This window comes from Mauremys reevesii, linkage group 5 (assembly GCF_016161935.1).
Source record: "Mauremys reevesii isolate NIE-2019 linkage group 5, ASM1616193v1, whole genome shotgun sequence".
In the NCBI taxonomy this organism is placed as follows: Eukaryota; Metazoa; Chordata; order Testudines; family Geoemydidae; genus Mauremys; species Mauremys reevesii.
In genome coordinates this window covers 96,486,429-96,504,420 of record NC_052627.1, presented here as the reverse complement: position 1 = coordinate 96,504,420, position 17,992 = coordinate 96,486,429, and the positions used below count along the sequence as shown (strand labels likewise).

General features: G+C 41.6%; 1 protein-coding gene across 8 annotated transcripts in view; it reads left to right on the top strand.

Moving 5' to 3' along the window:
- The window catches only part of KLHL5 (kelch like family member 5), a 102,594-nt gene that overhangs the window by 72,557 nt on the left and 12,045 nt on the right, over positions 1-17,992 (top strand). For all 8 annotated transcript variants that reach the window (XM_039540560.1, XM_039540559.1, XM_039540562.1 and 5 more), the window contains 3 exons: positions 11,198-11,384; positions 12,468-12,692; positions 12,989-13,151. In XM_039540560.1, the coding sequence (XP_039396494.1) occupies positions 11,198-11,384; positions 12,468-12,692; positions 12,989-13,151 (575 nt within the window). The remainder of the gene's footprint in view (positions 1-11,197; positions 11,385-12,467; positions 12,693-12,988; positions 13,152-17,992) is intronic.

Genomic DNA, 17,992 nt, shown 5'->3' with positions numbered 1-17,992 from the left:
GGTGCGTTATAGTATGATGTTTTGTTACATGATTACATAGCAATGGGCAATGTGACATAGCAAACACAGTAAAATATAATGAAATGGTTTCCAATTTTATGGTAGAAGGTTCAAAGCTGTTTGGAAGAAAGGAGACAGAAAATTGGAGGGCTCACTAAAAGCCATATTGTTATAAGTAGAGATGTGAGGACTTAAACTCACAAACTTAAAAAAATTACAGGGCATCTGAAGTAGGGGATTGCTCGTTGGAGCTATGCCATCAGCGATGAAGGTTTGTCCGAAATATTGCCTTGGGCATTACGCAAGGTGGAGAGATCCAGCGTGAACCCTGAAAATGATGGCTAACACAAGCAGCAAAGATGCAGGGTAGCATCTGCACCTAGCTACCCGAGGCGAAGGAAGTCACTGGGAAAGACTCAACAGCTCAGGTCGAAGCCAGTACTGGTAGACCAGGAATAGGGTTGCATTACTGCACCTCCATCTCATCCTAGTGGGACGAGATATTTCCCGGGATAATCGTTGGCTCTTTTTTTTTTTTTTTTTACCATGAATAACCTAGTACTCAGAGCCAGGGTTAAAGCCCCTGCCTTATTTTCAGCTGTAGATGCCCTGTCAGTGCCGTCTCCCCTCGGTGGAAACATGATGGGTTCATGCCAAAGCCCCCTTGGGGACACACATCCACTGATGTTGGCAGGCACATCTGGAGTACATTGTGACAATGCATCCAATTGTATCTGGGATCTCCAACAGTCCACCAAAATTGCAACTTGGAATGTTGCAACTCTTCACAGGTATGGTCATCAGGTCGCTGTCTCACCCGAAATGGATTGTCTTGGTATATCAATTTCAGGACTAACAGAAGCAAGGCTAATAGATCACAGACGTCATGAGGTGGACAATTCTTTCCTTCTGTATTCTGGCAGCCCCAACCATTTATATGGTGTAGCAGTACTATTGCAACACGAAACCAAGTCCTCCCTGACAACGTGGATGCCTGTGTCTCCTTGTTTACTAATTGCACATCTTAAACATTGACACAGTTACTTCACTGTCATGGTAGTCTGTGTGTCAACTGAGGAATTTTTTGACTCAGTTAAAGATCATTTCTCTGATCAGTTTGAACATCTAGTATGCACAGTCCTTCCACATGATCTTGAGTGACCTAAATGCAGTGACTGGCTCCCTGCGAACTGGGTGTGAACAGGTCATTGGTCTTTATGGTTCAGGCACACCCAGTAATAACTCTTGCCGCTTGCTTACATTCTGTGCCTCCCAAAATCTTTCCATTCTTGGGTCATGGTTCAAATGGCGATGCTTACACCAGATGTAATGGATCTCTCATGATGGTGTCACTCAAAAGGAGTTGGACCACATCATTACACATGATAGGCATATCTTCGCCTGCTGTAGAGCTTATCGTGGTGTGGAATGCGCGGCGAACACAGATCACCATCTAGTGGTTACCAGTATGGTCTTGATGTTCCAACAAGCAGGTAAGCCCTCTCTGATGATGAAGTTTGACATCTACGCACTCCGTGTGCCAGGTTTATCCAACAAGTTTTATATTGTTGTCAGCATCAGATTCTCAGCTCTAGCTAATCTGCCAGATGACATGGAGGTTGCCTGGTCCCTGTTCTCTTCTACCCTCAACCAATCTACTGAGCAGACGATTGGCTATAAGCATCCAGTACATCGACCATGGCAGATAATTAAATTGAAGGCCTCAGTGCGCCAGTGTGGTGATAAACACACTCTTAATCAGCTGAAGCGAAAATTTAACACCCTGGCAGTCCGCGATCGCAAGGCATATTATAAGCAAGTGACAGATGATGTCAAATTTGGCTTAGCCAGGATCGACTTGCAGCCAGGATTCTGTGCCATTCACAACCTCAGTGGTCAAGAGGTAGTCACTACAAATGGTATCCTGAATGTCAGCCAAGGCCATCCATGTAAATCGGATTATGACATTCTCTCACACTATGTGGAACATTATCACAGTATCCTGAACCATCCTCCAACTGCCGCTTGTTCAGAATTGGATGATCTGGCAGTCACTGCAGTTCTGGATCCAAACATTTGTCCTGATGCACCAACATTGAATGAAGTGAAGTATGCCATATCTAAACTGAAAAACGAATGTGCAGCTGGTGCTGATGGCATCCCCTCAGAGTTGCGAAAATGTGCTATTGATCCTGTAGCAGCGTCACTTCTGGCCATCTTTCGTCTGGTGTGGAGAACTGGAACCCTGCCAACTGCCTGGAAGGATGGTATTGTGCTCTCACTCTATAAGGGCAAGGGACCGCACAGCAAATGTAAGAGCTACAGGCCGATCACCTTGCTCTCCATTCCAGGGAAGGTATTTGCGCATGTTTTGCTGGCATACCTGGAGCCTTTGCTACATCGGAAGTGTTGTCCCCAACAGTCAGGATTTATGAGGAACAGTTCCACATTAGATGTCATTTTGGCCCTTCGTTTGTTGTCAGAGATGCATCGAGAGTTCAGGAAGCCCCTGCAAATAGCGTATGTTGATGTCAAGGCTGCATTTGATTCAGTAGACCGTGTCGTGTTACGGAAGGCCTTAAAGGGTGTAGATGTGTCTACTACTCTGCTGGACTTGATTAGAGAACTGCATAATGGAACCACTGCCTGTGTTTGTCTGGGGAACCGGATGTCAGCGCCTTTTAAATCAGTATCTGGTGTTAGGCAGGACTGTATTCTGGCCCCTGCACTCTTTTGTCGGCCAATGGATTTCATAATGCAGCATTCCGTCAGGTCCATAGGCATTGAGATCGGTGATCTCTTGCTCACAGACCTTGATTACGCTGATGATGTTCTTTTAGTACAGAGCCCCGACAGGTTTCGTGAGGTACTCCAGCATATGGAGGAGTCAGCTAAGATTGGTCTCCTCTATGCTTCATAGTCAAAGACAAAACTGAAAAATATAGGACCAGGTCCACCTGCGACTCCAATCTCTTTGAACAATGAAACCACTGAATCAGTTTCCAGCTTTTGCTATCTGGGTTCTATACTTACTGTCTCCTCCAATTCTCACACAGAGGTTCTCCATCAGATTGGCATCACAGCATCTTCCATGGGCCGTCTACAACCGATATGGAATCAACATCATCTTAGTATGACAACCAAGTTCAGGATTTATTCGAGCTGTATCTTTCCATACTGTTGTACGGGTGTGAAACATGGACACTACACTGCGCAGACTGGACAAAGCTGAAGGCTTTCTACACAAAATGTCAACATCGTATACTGGGCATAAAGTGGCATGACTTCATCTGTAATGCAAATGTTTATGGTTGTTTGGGTCTACAGACTACTGGGGCCATTGTCCGCTAGTGGTGCCTTATGCTTTTCAGACATGTTGCAAGGATGCCACAGGACGTTCCAGCGAATGCTGTTCTTCAGGTGGCTTGTAACATCCGGGATAAAAGCCACCAATCAAGGAGTGGAGGCGGCCCAAAGGCAGACCCCCTAGTACATGAGTTTATCAAGTCTGTTCTGATGTTGGACTCTCAGACCGTCAAGCCTTTGCAGTTGCTCAGGGACGGACCAAATGGCGAACGATCGCTACAGCCAACTATCTGGCTAAACGAAGAAGAAGAATGTTATAGGACTGTAAAGCTAATGGCAACAAGACTTGTAATGAAACCTCTATTTCATCAGTTTTATTTATAGATTTCTTTGAAATTATACATTCTGGCATCTGTTTATTGACAGAAGCAGCATCCTAGACATCTGGAAAATCTTGTTGCTGTTGCAAAGGCTTGTGACATGGTTGTTTGTATTTGTATTTGTTTACCAGGTTCCAGTGGCTAGTATCTGGTCTTTGATCATATTCTGAAAAAGCTGATTAATCACATTCCTAACTGTGAGAGATTCAGCTTCCTTTTCTTCAGAAGCGCCTAGTACTTTAGAATTTTCTGTTTAAATTACTGCTAAAAAATTTGTTCCAAATATATAAACATACCTTTTTCTGCATCTGTTTTTCAGATGTGCTTATAATGTTAATGCACCATTTGTAATTGCTCAATTATAAATGTCTTTGAACTTTGGTGCAAGGAGCTACATAAATAACCAAATCCCCAGAAAACTGTAATTTATAATTGGGGATTTTGTTTTGGGGGGGGTTATTAATTAATATACGGTAATGAGTAATGTATATTACTTTGTATAGTATAATATATATATTGTAATAAGTACTCTCTTTGCGATGTTCTCTAGAGCACTTTAACATAGTACTCTTTCACACAGCACTACTTTAAAGCGCAGTAGAGAACCTTTGGTGCACTCCAGTGGGATCTGCATGGACCAATTAATGAGTAACACATAAGTGTGCTTTAGAAGTCATGCTCCCATAATCCATATTACTGCTCCATTTAAACAAGCCCTTAGATACAAGTAACCATTTCCAGTGTTTTGCAGGTTTGTATTGGATACACACAGATTTCTTTTTCTTTAATTGGGGTTGTTTTATCAGTGTTGATCAGTTAAAACCTAAAATCAGAATTAATTATAATTAAATTATAATGATTATAATGCATTCTATTAAATGGTTAGCATTTGTAAAATATGTGAGTCAAGAGAGAGGTTGTTTCAGTGGGGAATGTTAATTTATAATGAATTGCAATACAGTGGACTTAATCACAAGAACACAGTTTGGGGTTTTTAGTCAAAAACAGTCTTGGACTGCTTATATTTTTAGTTATCATGGAATTATTTTCATAGGTTCAAGCCTTGTGCTATAGTAAACCATAGCTATGCTAGGGTTCTCTGTTCTAGTGAGTAGATATATTTGTTGTTTGGAGATGCAAAGAAGAATTTTGCCACAAGTATTAATTTATACAGCTTTACTGGGTTTGATCACCCCCATCCCCCCAAGGTTAAATAGTACTTGTCAGTCTCAAAAGTAGATCCAAGGACCGGGTTGAGGTTGGACTGTTGTCCTATTGGTAGCCTTCTGTATTACAGGAATGCAGATTTCAGTGCCTACTCTTAGTCTTGATCTAGAAAGATGCAGAGGTTGGTGGTGTTGTAGAGGCACTTACGTATGGCATCAAAAGTAATCCATTCAGCCAGTTAAGGAGTTGTGGTTTTTTTATATATATCTATATATAATATAATCTTATCTGGTTCTTTTTATTCAGGAATATAGTGGCCTAATGTCAAATGTTCTAGCCCACTAAAGCTTATGCTCACATAAATTTGTTAAGGTTTGGCTACACTTGCAGCTGTACAGCGCTGCGAGTTAAAGCTGTCTTCATACAGCTGTGTAGAGAAAGCGCTGCAGTGTGGCCACACTGACAGCTACCAGCGCTGCAGTGTGGCCACATTTGCAGCATTTGCAGCGGTGTTGGAAGTGGTGCATTATGGGCAGCTATCCCAGCGTTCAAGTGGCTGCAACATGCTTTTCAAAAGAGGGGGATGGAGTGGAGTGTGACAGGGAGCGTGGGGGAGACAGAGAGAGTGGATTTTTGGAGCTGACACTGTGTCAGCTCCCTGCCTTGCAAGTTCTAAGGACTTGAAGATACACAGCACCAACCTTCAATCATTTTAAAAGTTTCGACCCCTTCCCCCACCCCTCTCTCATTCACTAAATGCAAATAGCCTTCAGACCAGATAAGCAGCTGCTCCAAAACGGACCCCTCCTCCCCCGCTCCGGGCTGCTTCTCTCCTCAAGCAAACACTAGCTGTGGACATTCATCCTCCTGCCTCCCTCTGCTCGAGCAAACAGTAGCTGTGTTTGTTTTTTAGATAAGCAGCTCCGGGAGCCCTGAGTTCACAACAAAACAAAGAGTGGCATCACAACAAAACAAAGAGTGTTATCTTTACTTAAAAAGCATTATGGGAAGGTTCCGGAGGTCAGTTACAGCGTAGTAAGATTAATCACTGTTTACACTTGCACCCCAGCACTGCAAGAGCAGCTCTGTTCTCTTTATTCCTCTCGTCGAGGTGGAGTACAGCCAGTGCTGTAGCCAGAGAGATACAGCGCTGTATGTTCCTTGCCAGTGTGGACGGGGAGTAAGTTACAGCACTGTAAAGCCACCACCAGCGCTGTAACCCTCAAGTGTAGCCAAGCCCACAGTCTCTAAGGTGCCACAAGTACTCCTCATTTTTTTAGACAGTAGTGTGACACTGATATTCTGTCTGTACACAAGTATGAAGCATTGCATGCCAACATTTAAATATTGTAACATTTCTTTTGGTTTAGCAATTTTCTAATAATTAAATGAGTGTAAGATCATTAAAAGCAGCAAGTACTGCTTTTTATTAAAAGAAGCAGCTCAGGTGAAGTATTGCAACTGAGAATGATGAAAACTAAGATAAGCACTGTTCCATCTTACCGATGGTTTTAAGCAAAGGGATTTTTAATTTGCTTTTAAAATAGAAGCAAACCTTTGCTAAAGCCATGTTTAAAATATTAATTATGGTATTTTGCATTAGTCTAAAAACAGAAGTTGTTACAAACTGATGGAAAACTTTTTTATAAATATATAGTTCTGTTTACTTCCCTAACTCAGTGGTTCTCAAACTTCTTTTTCCGCGGGCCACTTGAAAGTTGCTGAGGGTCTCAGCAGACCACTTAGTGATCTTTCCAAATGCTTGTACCATTAGCTAACTATTGTAAAGCACTTTGGATGAAAGCGCTACATAAAAAAAACTTTATAATATTTACTTTTTTTTCTAAAATAAAAGCACACAACTCACATTTTAATATCTGTAGTCTTTCTAATGCGATGGATGTGCCCTCTCCCCCTGCCGCGGCAGCCCCCATGCTGGGGCCAGGAAGGAAGGGGGTCTCTCCCCCACCACAGAGCTGAGGCTGGGAAGTGGGGCCATCTCTCCCCAGCAGCCGCAGCCCTGGTGCTGTGGAAAGTTACCTCTTTCTCTGGCTGCCACAGCCCTGCACATCCCAAATTCCCTCCACCCCCTCTTCTCACCCCACTGTACCCTCCCACCTATCCCCATTCCCCACAAGGCCACCACCTCACCTTACCTGTGCGTCTTCTTCAGGGTCCAGGCACCTAATTAGTGGAGCCACACCTGTGTGGCTCCACTAATTAGGTGGGTGGTCCTTCATTCTCTTGTGTGCGGCCGCCCAGGCGCGCACCTGAAAAGTAACTATCCGCGGACCACCTGAATGGAGCTCGTGGACCACTGGTGGTCTGCAGACCACAGTTCGAGAACCTCTGCCTTAACTCATTTTGCTGCCTCAATGCTGACCTGAATTGATCACTTTTGGCAAAGGAAAAATATGTATGCAGTATGTTCCTTTTTCCAGCATAAAATGGAGTAAGACCTAATAGTTGTGAAATTGATTCTTTTATTTTCCAGAAATCTAGTATTTTTTAGATATTTTTGCAGCATGATGCAAAAGCCTCAAGAGAGCTGAGAAACAAAAACAAAAAATAAAGTAGGAATATCACAGACAAGTGAATTACATAACTTGAGTGCAAGACTTTCAAAAGGAAGTGGGTGTACAAAACTTCATACTAAGGGGAAAATTGTGTTTGGCTCCTGCACAGAGGCACAAGTCAGAGGAATGGGTGCAATGTACCTCCTTTCCTTATGTTCCCATGTTGCAGCTGGGCACACTTGAGATCTTGCACTCACCTAAGTACTAGCCTGTAAAAAAACAAAACAAAAAAAAAAAACAAAGGAGAGAGGCAAGGCCATGGCTTCTACCTCACTCCTTTGTATCAGCTAGCAAAGCTGATCCCCCACAGAGGGAGTGCACACTACACAATCTTTCAAGGATGGTGCAGCAGCTAGACAACTCATCTCCTGGTAGGGTGACCAGACAGTAAATGTGAAAAATCGGGATGGGGGTGGGGGGTAATAGGAGCCTATACAAGAAAAAGACCCAAAAATCGGGACTGTCCCTATAAAATCAGGAGATCTGGTCACCCTATCTCCTGGGATCTTTGTGTTTATGTGTGATACAATACTTCAATGAGGGCCCGCTGGGAAAATGTACCACCACCCCACCCAACAGTGGGCTCTGTTAAATCTAGGCAGCTCTAAATTCACAAGAGATGCTTATGCTTTTGTGGTCAATAACCAAATCCATTCAGTGAACCTGACTAACCTACTGGGGCAATCTTTGAGAGAGCTTGCTTAGTACACTTGAAAGTGAGATGGTTCTCTGGAGGCAGGCAGGAATATGAGATCTGTCATGGCTGACTGCCAGCTTGATCCAATCCATGCATCACAATAAGGAAAAGCAATATTTCTTACTGAAGGAGCCACAGTCTCCATCTCTTCTTGTTTATGTTGGGAATTATACACAATGACCATCTCTCCAGAAGAAATTATGCTTTCATGTCTGACCTCAGTCTTCTTTTTACTGGACTTAATGTGCACAGTTCTCTTAATGTATATTTCCTAACTTTTTAGAGTACTTGATACTGTTCTGTAGAGTTTTTAGCACATGTGATGAACCTGGGACTCATTTCATCATGCTGCAATTAAATGAAGTTGAGTTTGATCAGTGCATTTGCACATAGAACCAGTACAGAAGAAAACTTATTGGTGTGTTCAAAAGTAGCAGTCTAAGATTAAACCAAGAACAGCGTGAAGAACTAACATCCCACTCATAATAGGGGTCTACATCACAACTGTCCCCTTGGCAGATCTTAAGAGCATTCTACTCTACAGATGTTTAGACTGACACAGCTACGGCACTGCAGCTGTGCCACTGTAGTGTAGACACTTGCTACAGTGACGGAAGAGGTTTTTCTGTCACTGTAGTTAATCCACCCCCTCAAGAAGTGGGTAGTTAAATTGTCAGAAATTATTCTATCAACGTATACCAGGGCTTAGGTCAGCTTACCTACATCTTTTGAAGATGTGACTTTTTCATATGCCTGAGCAATGTAGCTAGTTCAACCTACATTTTAGGTGTAGATCAGGTCTTAGTGTGTTTATATCTGTGAAGTGCTTAGATGCTATCGTAATAAACACTATAAATTAGGACTGTCAAGCGATTAAAAATATTAATCGCGATTAATCACACAATTAAAAATATTAATCGCGATTAATCACACAATCATGCTGTTAAACAATAATAGAATACTATTTAAATATTTTGGATGTTTTCTACATTTTCAAATATATTGATTTCAATTACAACACAGAATACAAAGTGTACACTGCTCAGTTTATATTTATTTTTATTACAAATATTTGCACTGTAAAAAAAATAGTATTTTTCAATTCCCCCATTGCAAGTACTTTAGTGCAGTCTCTTTATCATGAAAGTTGAATTTATAAATTCAATGTAAAACTTTAGAGCCCACAAGTCCACTCAATCCTACTTCTTGTTCAGCCAAGCGCTCAGAAAAACAAGTTTGTTTACATTTGCAGGAGATAATGCTGCCCAATTTTTGTTTACAGTGTCACCTGAAAGTGAGAACAGGCATTCGCATGGCACTGTTGTAGCCAGCATCACGTGATATTTACGTGCAAAATGCCTAAAGATTCATATGTCCCTTCATGCTTCAATGGCCATTCTAGAGGACATGAGTCCATGCTGATGATGGGTTCTGCTCAATAACAATCCAAAGCAGTGCAGACCGATGCAAGTTCATTTTCATTATCTGAGTCAGATGCCACCAGCAGAAGGTTGATTTTCTTTTTTGGTGGTTCGGGTTATGTGGTTTCCACATCAGAGTGTTTCTCTTTTAGGACTTATGAAAGGACGCTCCACAACTCGACCCTCTCAGATTTTGGAAGGCACTTCAGATTTTTAATCCTTGGATTGAGTGCCGTAGCTATCTTTAGAAAGTTCACATTGTTACCTTCTTTGCATTTTGTCAAATCTGCAGTGAAAGTGTTTTTAAAATGAATAACATGTGCTGAGTCATCATCTGAAATTGCTATAATATGAAGTACATGGAAGAATATGGGTAAAACAGAGCAGGAGATGTACAATTCTCCCCCCAAGGAGTTCAGTCACAAATTTAAGTAACGCATTATTTTTTAACGAGCGTCATCACGTGGAAGCGTGATCTCTGGATTGGTGGCCAAAGCATGAAGCGGCATACGTATGTTTAAATACTTTTGCAATGCCGGCTACAAAAGTGCCATGCGAACGCCTGTTCTCATTTTTAGATGACACTGTAAATAATAAGAAGGCAACATTATGTCCTGTAAATATAAACAAACTTGTTTGTCTTTGCGATTGGCTGAACAAGAAGTAGGACTGAGTGTACTTGTAGACTCTGAAGTTTTTACATTGTTTTGCAGTTATGTAACAAAAAAAAATCTTCATTTGTAAATTGCACTGTCACGATCAAGAGCTTGCACTACAGTACTTAGGTGAACTGAAAAATACTATTTCTTTTGTTTAGCATTTTTAGAGTGCAAATATTAGTAATCAAAATAATAATATAAAGTGAGCACTGTACAGTTTGTATTCTGTGTTGTAACTGAAATAAATATATTTGAAAGTGTAGACAAACATCCAAAAATATTTAATAAATCTGACTTGGTATTTTATTGCTTAACTGTGCAATTAAAAATACGATTAATCTCAATTTTTTGAGTTAATCACGAGTTAACTGTGATTAATCGACAGCCCTAGTATAAATGTCATTGTATAGACCTCTACCTCCTTCCTGCTTTGCCATTTCAGCCTCTAAGGTACTGTACTGAGGTACAGAGAGGAAAAGTGAATTTTACAAGATCACAGAATAGATCGTTTGCAGAGTTGGGAATAGAATCTACTATGAAGTGTCCAACTTTTGCTGCAATGTCTTTGACACCCCCAGATTAGATATTTTGCTATAATTATTGTGATTCTTAAAACATATGGCCAGGGTTAAATTGAGTGGCAAATTTGATAGTCAGGAAGCATTTTCCTCTGGGTATATTGGCCGTGACACTGGGAAATTTATCATGTCTTCCTTTGGAGCATTGAGCAGGAATCGCCCATTAGAATAAGGTGAACCTCATTCCTTCCCTTCTTCTATCTTTCTAAGTATATTTCAAAATATATGAGTGTTCTGTACATTGATTTGTCTAATTTTACACTTATTTTATTTGTGTGATTATTCTGATGAGTGTGTATTGTAAACCAGACAGCAATCTTTTTTCAGACAAAACGTTCCATTATAATTTTTATTCTTTCAAACTTCTTGCCGTTTGCTTAGCACTTAAACATGTTTAATTTTATTTTTGCCAGTTTCTGGCAGACATGGAAAATAATGCCCTCTTTAAGGATGACATTGAATGTCAAAAACTCATTATGGAAGCAATGAAATACCATCTGTTGCCCGAGAGACGACCCATGTTACAAAGTCCTCGCACAAAGCCTAGAAAGTCTACAGTAGGAGTGTTGTTTGCAGTTGGAGGAATGGATGCAACAAAAGGTATTGGTTTACATAATATTAGTTGATGACAGTGTATATTGAAAATCAGTTGAGTAGATTTTTGTAAAGATATATTCATTAGATATATATGTAGGATACAAATTAAAACATTCAAAGGCTATACATTATAAATAGTAGATAAACAGATAAATATCTACTGATGTTTTTTATTTCAGTAATAGACATATATAGCAATAAAAATATTACATGTGTGCAGGAAGCTGAATTATGGTTGTTGTAAATCTATAATGGGATCACCTCACTTCTGTTCATTTAAATGTTCAGTCAAATGAATGAAAAATCACCTCTGTTCACTTGAATGTTAATTAACATGGTTAAAAACTTAAGGAAATTATATATAAAATGTTAATATTAATGAAGACTTGAATACAAACAAAAATAAGTGAAAGCTGCTACAGAATATTTAACTCATACCCTTATTGACTATTAAAGCATTCTATCAAGGTATCTCAGAATGGTACTTTTATGAGCTTTCCTACTGTGTGGTGATAACTAGAAACATTTTAGTGAGTTATGAATGCCACGGGAATTAGACCACATTTTCATTCATTTTTAGTTTGTGTATTAATTTTAACATTATAATAATATAGATTATACAAATGATGTTAGGGGTGTGTGTGTGTGTGTGTGTATATATATCTATACATCTATATCTATCTATATATATATATCTATATCTGCATTTTTTCACAGAACTTCAGATTTTTGTTCTAAATATTATGATATGAGGTTAATCTTAATACCTAAATATAGTTCCGTCAGGTTCATTTTGTGTCACTTCCTGAAATTTTAATGGTCTTTATAGGCTTAATCCAGCAAGGATGTTGATCATTCTGGCTCTTGCCCTTCAAAACATTTAAAAAATAAATAATATAATTAAAAATAAAAAATAAAGAATACTACTTGCATTTTAAAGTTAAGCATACGTTTAAGTGAATTTCAGGATCAAATCCAGAGGGCTCAGCAGGTTGGAGGATCAAGCCTTCTGCCAGTAATTTAAATAGGACACTTACTGCAAACAACTGTTCTCTTTGACTATAACGTGTATATATTACTGTTAAGGAGCTACGAGCATTGAAAAATATGAACTGCGTACCAACATGTGGACTCCTGTAGCAAATATGAATGGGAGAAGGTTACAGTTTGGAGTTGCAGTATTAGATGATAAGTTGTATGTTGTTGGTGGTAGAGATGGACTGAAGACATTGAATACTGTGGAGTGCTACAACCCCAAAACAAAAACTTGGAGTGTAATGCCACCTATGTCCACACATCGGCATGGCCTTGGTATGTATAACTTCATAATTTTTAAAATGCTAAACTTATGATTGATTAAGAGCAGTTAAAATCTCTCTTTAAAGCTCATTTGGTTGTATCTTGATACTAGGCTAAATCTGAACTCTAAAATCAGCTAAAATTAAAGTGACAATTTATTTTGATTTGCTGTGGAACATATTTAATATTGGCAGCCAAAAGAGGATGTGATTTGTATTTATTTAAAGGTGCATCTTTTTTGGTAGGGGTAATGGGAAAGTGATGCCCTTTGTTTTTCCAGGAAGCAGTTGTTTCTCTCTGTTTTTTAGGGGTAGCTGTATTGGAAGGTCCTATGTATGCTGTAGGAGGGCATGATGGTTGGAGCTACCTGAATACAGTTGAAAGATGGGATCCACAGGCTCGTCAATGGAACTTTGTAGCCAGTATGTCAACTCCAAGGAGCACTGTTGGTGTAGCAGTATTAAATGGAAAGTAAGCAAAGGCATTTTCTTGAGAAATAATTTGGTCCAATTTTTGTTTACATTAATTTTTTAAATGTAGCTTTAGAAATATTTAAAAATGAATGTATTGCTCATGAAAGATGTTGGTTGATAGTACTGGGAAGAGAAGTCCTCTTCTTATAGAAAAAGTACAGCATTGACTATGCAAGCTTGCCCATCACACCCCAATGTGCTTCAGTGCTGTGAAGGAGGAGCCATCTCTAAGGGCAAGCAAGCAATTCTGTCTCCTTATTAATTAAGTCCCTGGCACATTTGCTGAAGGCACCAGTTGGAGTTCTAGTTTCTGTTAGTGTTGAACCTATGTATTGATGAAAATTAACATTTTGTAACTCTGCAAATGGCAAAATAATCAAATTTGCCAAAACCAAACTTTAATTAATACAGGTAATAGTTTCTTCTTCTTTGGCTTTTATAGTTTAGAACTACATTTTCAAAGCCATGACCTAATTAAAGCAAAATACTTCAAGTCACACAATTATTTTTTTGAAAAACAAGACATGTTCAAGTTCTCATGTTTTTAGAAGAATGAAAGCACAAAGTTTACTAAACCAACAAAGACTTGCACCAGTCCATGTTTTCAGAAGTAGAAAAAGGGTTCTAAAATATAGTAAGTGTGTTTATTTCTGCCACTTGTCCATGTCTGTAGTAAAGAATCCACATAACATCTATAGCTGTACAGTACAGTTTTAGCCTATACTATAAATGATGTACATATGGGTGTAGAATAATCCATTTTAAAGACTATTAACACCACTTGCACTAAAGAGAAAAGTACCTATAAGATATGGGCTGAAAATCTCCCTAACCTTTTGCAGGTGAAATTGGTAATGGAAGGTGATTTTTGCAGAGTTTCCATTTGAACCTTCACTAAACACACACATTTTTCACAGGTAGAAACAGAAAGAATTTAAGAAAGTGGTTAGTTTGTCCAATCATAAAGTCAGCTCATAAAGATTATATTAATCAATTGTATGATTTTGCTATAAACACAAATGCTCAAATATATAAAGAACCATAGAAGAGGTGGAAGATGTGAAAAAAACCTGTCAAGAACCATAGAAGTAAGAAATGGGGGTGAAAAAAGTTGATATACTACCTCTCCCTGTCATTGCAGAATTGTTCATTATTGTACATTTTCTAGTATCTTGTCCAGGCTGGTTTTGAAAGTCTTAGGCAATGGGGATTCTTATTCAGGTAGATACATCCATGTTATTCCACTTAAGTGTATGCACACCCAGTGCACCAGAGCCAGAGAAATTTGCCTCGCAGTATCTGTAGAGGGGTGGTTCATACCTTGTGCCTCCCCTGGCAACATGAGGGGATGCTGCTCTGGCCCTCTCTGAGGCCAGGGTCTACACTACTGCTGCCAGTTGATCTAAGCTTTGCATTTTGAGTTATGTCCTAAGCGTAACTCAAGTCGACGTAGAGCTATGTCGACAGGAGACGCTTTCCTGCCAACATTGCTTCCGCCTGTCATTGAGATGGAGTACAGAAATCGATGGGAAAGTGCTCTCCCATCAATTGAGCATGTCTTCACTAGACCCGCTAAGTAGATGCTGCTGCATCTATTGTAGCAGCGCCAATTTAGCTTTGTAGTGAAGACAAGTCCTTCTTACTGCCTGTGGCTGGAGCTGGAGTCTGTGTGGTCTTAACTTCACAACCCTTCAACTAGTTTAGTTTTCTCTTGTTGTATATTGTTAGTAGTACCCTGTTAGCTAGAATAGTGTTAGTTGTATTAGTTTAATTTTCCTCTGTGCCACTCTAACCAGCATTTAAACCAGGGGTGGCCAACCTGAGCCTGAGAAGGAGCCAGAATTTACCAATGTACATTGCCAAAGAGCCACAGTAACACGTCAGCAGCCCCCCATCAGTTCTCCCCCCCACCCCCACGCCTCCCACCACCGGCAGCCCCACCTATCAGCACCTCCACTTCCCTCCCCACACCTCCAGATCAGGCATGCAGGAGGCTCTGGGGAGGGGAGGGAGGTGGAGTGAGGGCACTGCAGGCTCGGGGAGGGGGCAGGAAGGGGTGGAGTGCGGACAGGGTCTGTGGCAGAGCCAGGGGTTGAGCAGTGAGCATCCCCCAGCACATTGGAAAGTTGGCACCTGTAGCTCTATCCCCAGAGTTGGTGACTATACAAGGAGCCGCATATTAACTTCTGAAGAGCCGCATGTGGCTCTGGAGCCACAGGTTGTCCACCCCTGGTTTAAACGTTGTCTTTCACGTGGGAGAGCAATCCCCATCAGCAATCCACACATGCATTGCTTGCTGTATCTCAGCCAGGCCCACATTGAAGAGCGTTGTGTGATCTGCAGATCATTCAAGAAATGAACTCAAGTAGCTCGGGACCTTCACTTGAAGCAGCACCCGCTTGAACAAGCCATGTGGTCTGCTTTGGCATTGAGTCCCTCATTGGGTCAGAGATTACCTTTAATTTGTAAGCATGCTCTTGCTTCACGTTCCAGAGCAGGCACCTCTCCAAAGAAATGGAGGAGCCATTTCCCATTGACTGCCCCAAGGAAAAGGTTGTATAAGACGTATCAAGACCACTCCAAGTCTCGGGTGGACTATTCTGCCTCCCCCAGGGAAAGTATGGACCAGCACAGAGTTGGTGATGGCACACAGGATGGCATGGGTACCTCCAAACCTTCCCCAGTGTAGAGTAGGGAGATTAGAAACCCCTGGGTGTCTGTTGAGTCCGATAGCGACAATGGAGATGCTGGTACTGACTGTTACCATATCAGCAGTGTACCAGGCAGCTACAGACCTCTGATTTTTGTTTCCAGCATCTCTTTGGTCCAGGACTTTGCCAGTGCTGTGCCATCTATTGCCCTGTCGACTGAACTAGCTGCTGAACCCTCAGGCCTGTCAGCACTGCCCCCATTTTCCCTTTCACAGGTTGTGGAAGCAGGGCCGGTACTGGGATAAGTATGAGGGACCTTGGTACTGGGAATCTGCTTGACACTGCTGTAGTCAGCACAGAGAATGTTACCATGGTGGCTTTCACCACCCTCAACATCTGTACTATTAGACATTCTGGTACCTCTGCTGACTTCAGGATTGATGCCTCTTTTGGCACCAGTGTGCTCAGTACCAGCAGTACTGCTTCCATCAGCAGCACTGCTTCCTGCCTTGTTCTGGGCAATGGACAAGTCAGACCAGTTACTCAATCCCCCTGCTCTCGCTCCGCCCTTATCCCTAGGATCCTGAGACTCCTCAGTGTTTGACTCAGGGTCATTATCCTCCCACTTTCCATCTCCTGAGCAGCATTGGGGCTATTGATGGACCATTACAGGTACTGGGATCGGCACTCATCTTGTGGTCAGGATGGAGAGTCCGGCATCTACTGGCCAACAATGCCTTATCTATGTCATTAGCCTTCCTGGAATCTGTGGAGTGCTCCTTGGTTGCACAGCTCCCGCCATTCATCTTGATCGAAGGCGAAATTATTGGCCAGGTCTGTGATGGTGACTGTCGATCTGCTGCAGGCCTAGGCACCAGTGGTCCTTCTCCCTGCAGAGACTCCAGAGTCATCCTTTCTCAGTCTATCAGCCCTGGAATAGGATCCAGCTTTAGCCTTGCCTTCATCTCTGGACGATTCCATGCATTCTGGTTCATCCTGCACTTTGGTAGTGGAGGATCTTAAGGTGTTGCTACTTCTCTCGATATCTAAGCAGAACTCTTGCAAGAGAACACCTACAAATTAGTGGATATCCTACAGCTATCTACTCTTGGGAGAGTCACCTTCCCTATCAAGGATGTGTTCCATGAACTGGCTAAGGCCCTCTGGAGCATGCCACCTTTGGTATCGCCGGTGGCTAAGTGCATGAGAAAGCGCTGTTTCATTACCTGGAAGGTATTTGAGGGGTTTTATTCCCATCTGGCCCTAAATGCTCTAGTTGTAATTGCGGAGAATGACAGAGCCCAGCAGGACAGGTTTAAGTCCACCCCCAAGGATAGGGATTCCAAACGAATGGACTTCATGGGCAGGAAGATTTACACCTTCCTTTCCCTACATATATGGATTGCTAACCAGCAAGCCTGTCCAAGTATGATTTTATTAACTGGACAGCTATGTCGTAGTTCGCAGACCAGCTGCCTTAGGCCTTGTGAGAAGAACTTCAAGTATTTGTAACTGAGAGCTCCTTGGTGGCTAAGACATTCTTGCAGTCCACACTAGACGTCATGGTCACCTCTGCCATTGAGGATTTGCCCTTCAGTGACCAAATGCTGTTCTTGGACAAGACTAATGAAACACTGCACTCCTTCAAATACTCCAGGGTCCTTGGGGGGTGTACTTGCCAGTGGTGCAGAGGCACCACTATGGCATTCAGCAACAACAGCAGCAGTATTGTCTGCAGTGCACGTTTGGCCAGCCTTTGTCTCCTCCAAGATAGCAGGACCACCCCAGAAAGGGGCATGGATCCCACAGGAAGAAGAAGAAGAAGAAGAAACCGTTACGTACTATAACTGTGCTGTAACTGTAGTTCTTTGAGCTGTAGTGCAGACATGCATTTCACCACCCACCCTCTGTCCCCTCCATAGCGGAGTATTGTTTTTGGGCATTTGGGGGCGGGTCAGGGTAGCATTGTCTCATGTAGCCAGGGGAGGGACTATGGCCATGAAGTGCGAATGCCATCCTTCTACGGGTACTGCTAAGCAAATTTCTCCAGCTCCAGTGGGCTGGATGCACACATACCTAAATGGAATACACTTCTGCATCACATCTTGAAGAACCACAGTTATAGTAAGTAACCATTTCTTCCACCACTTCATATGGAGGACTTTTCCACAGTTTGATAATTATCACT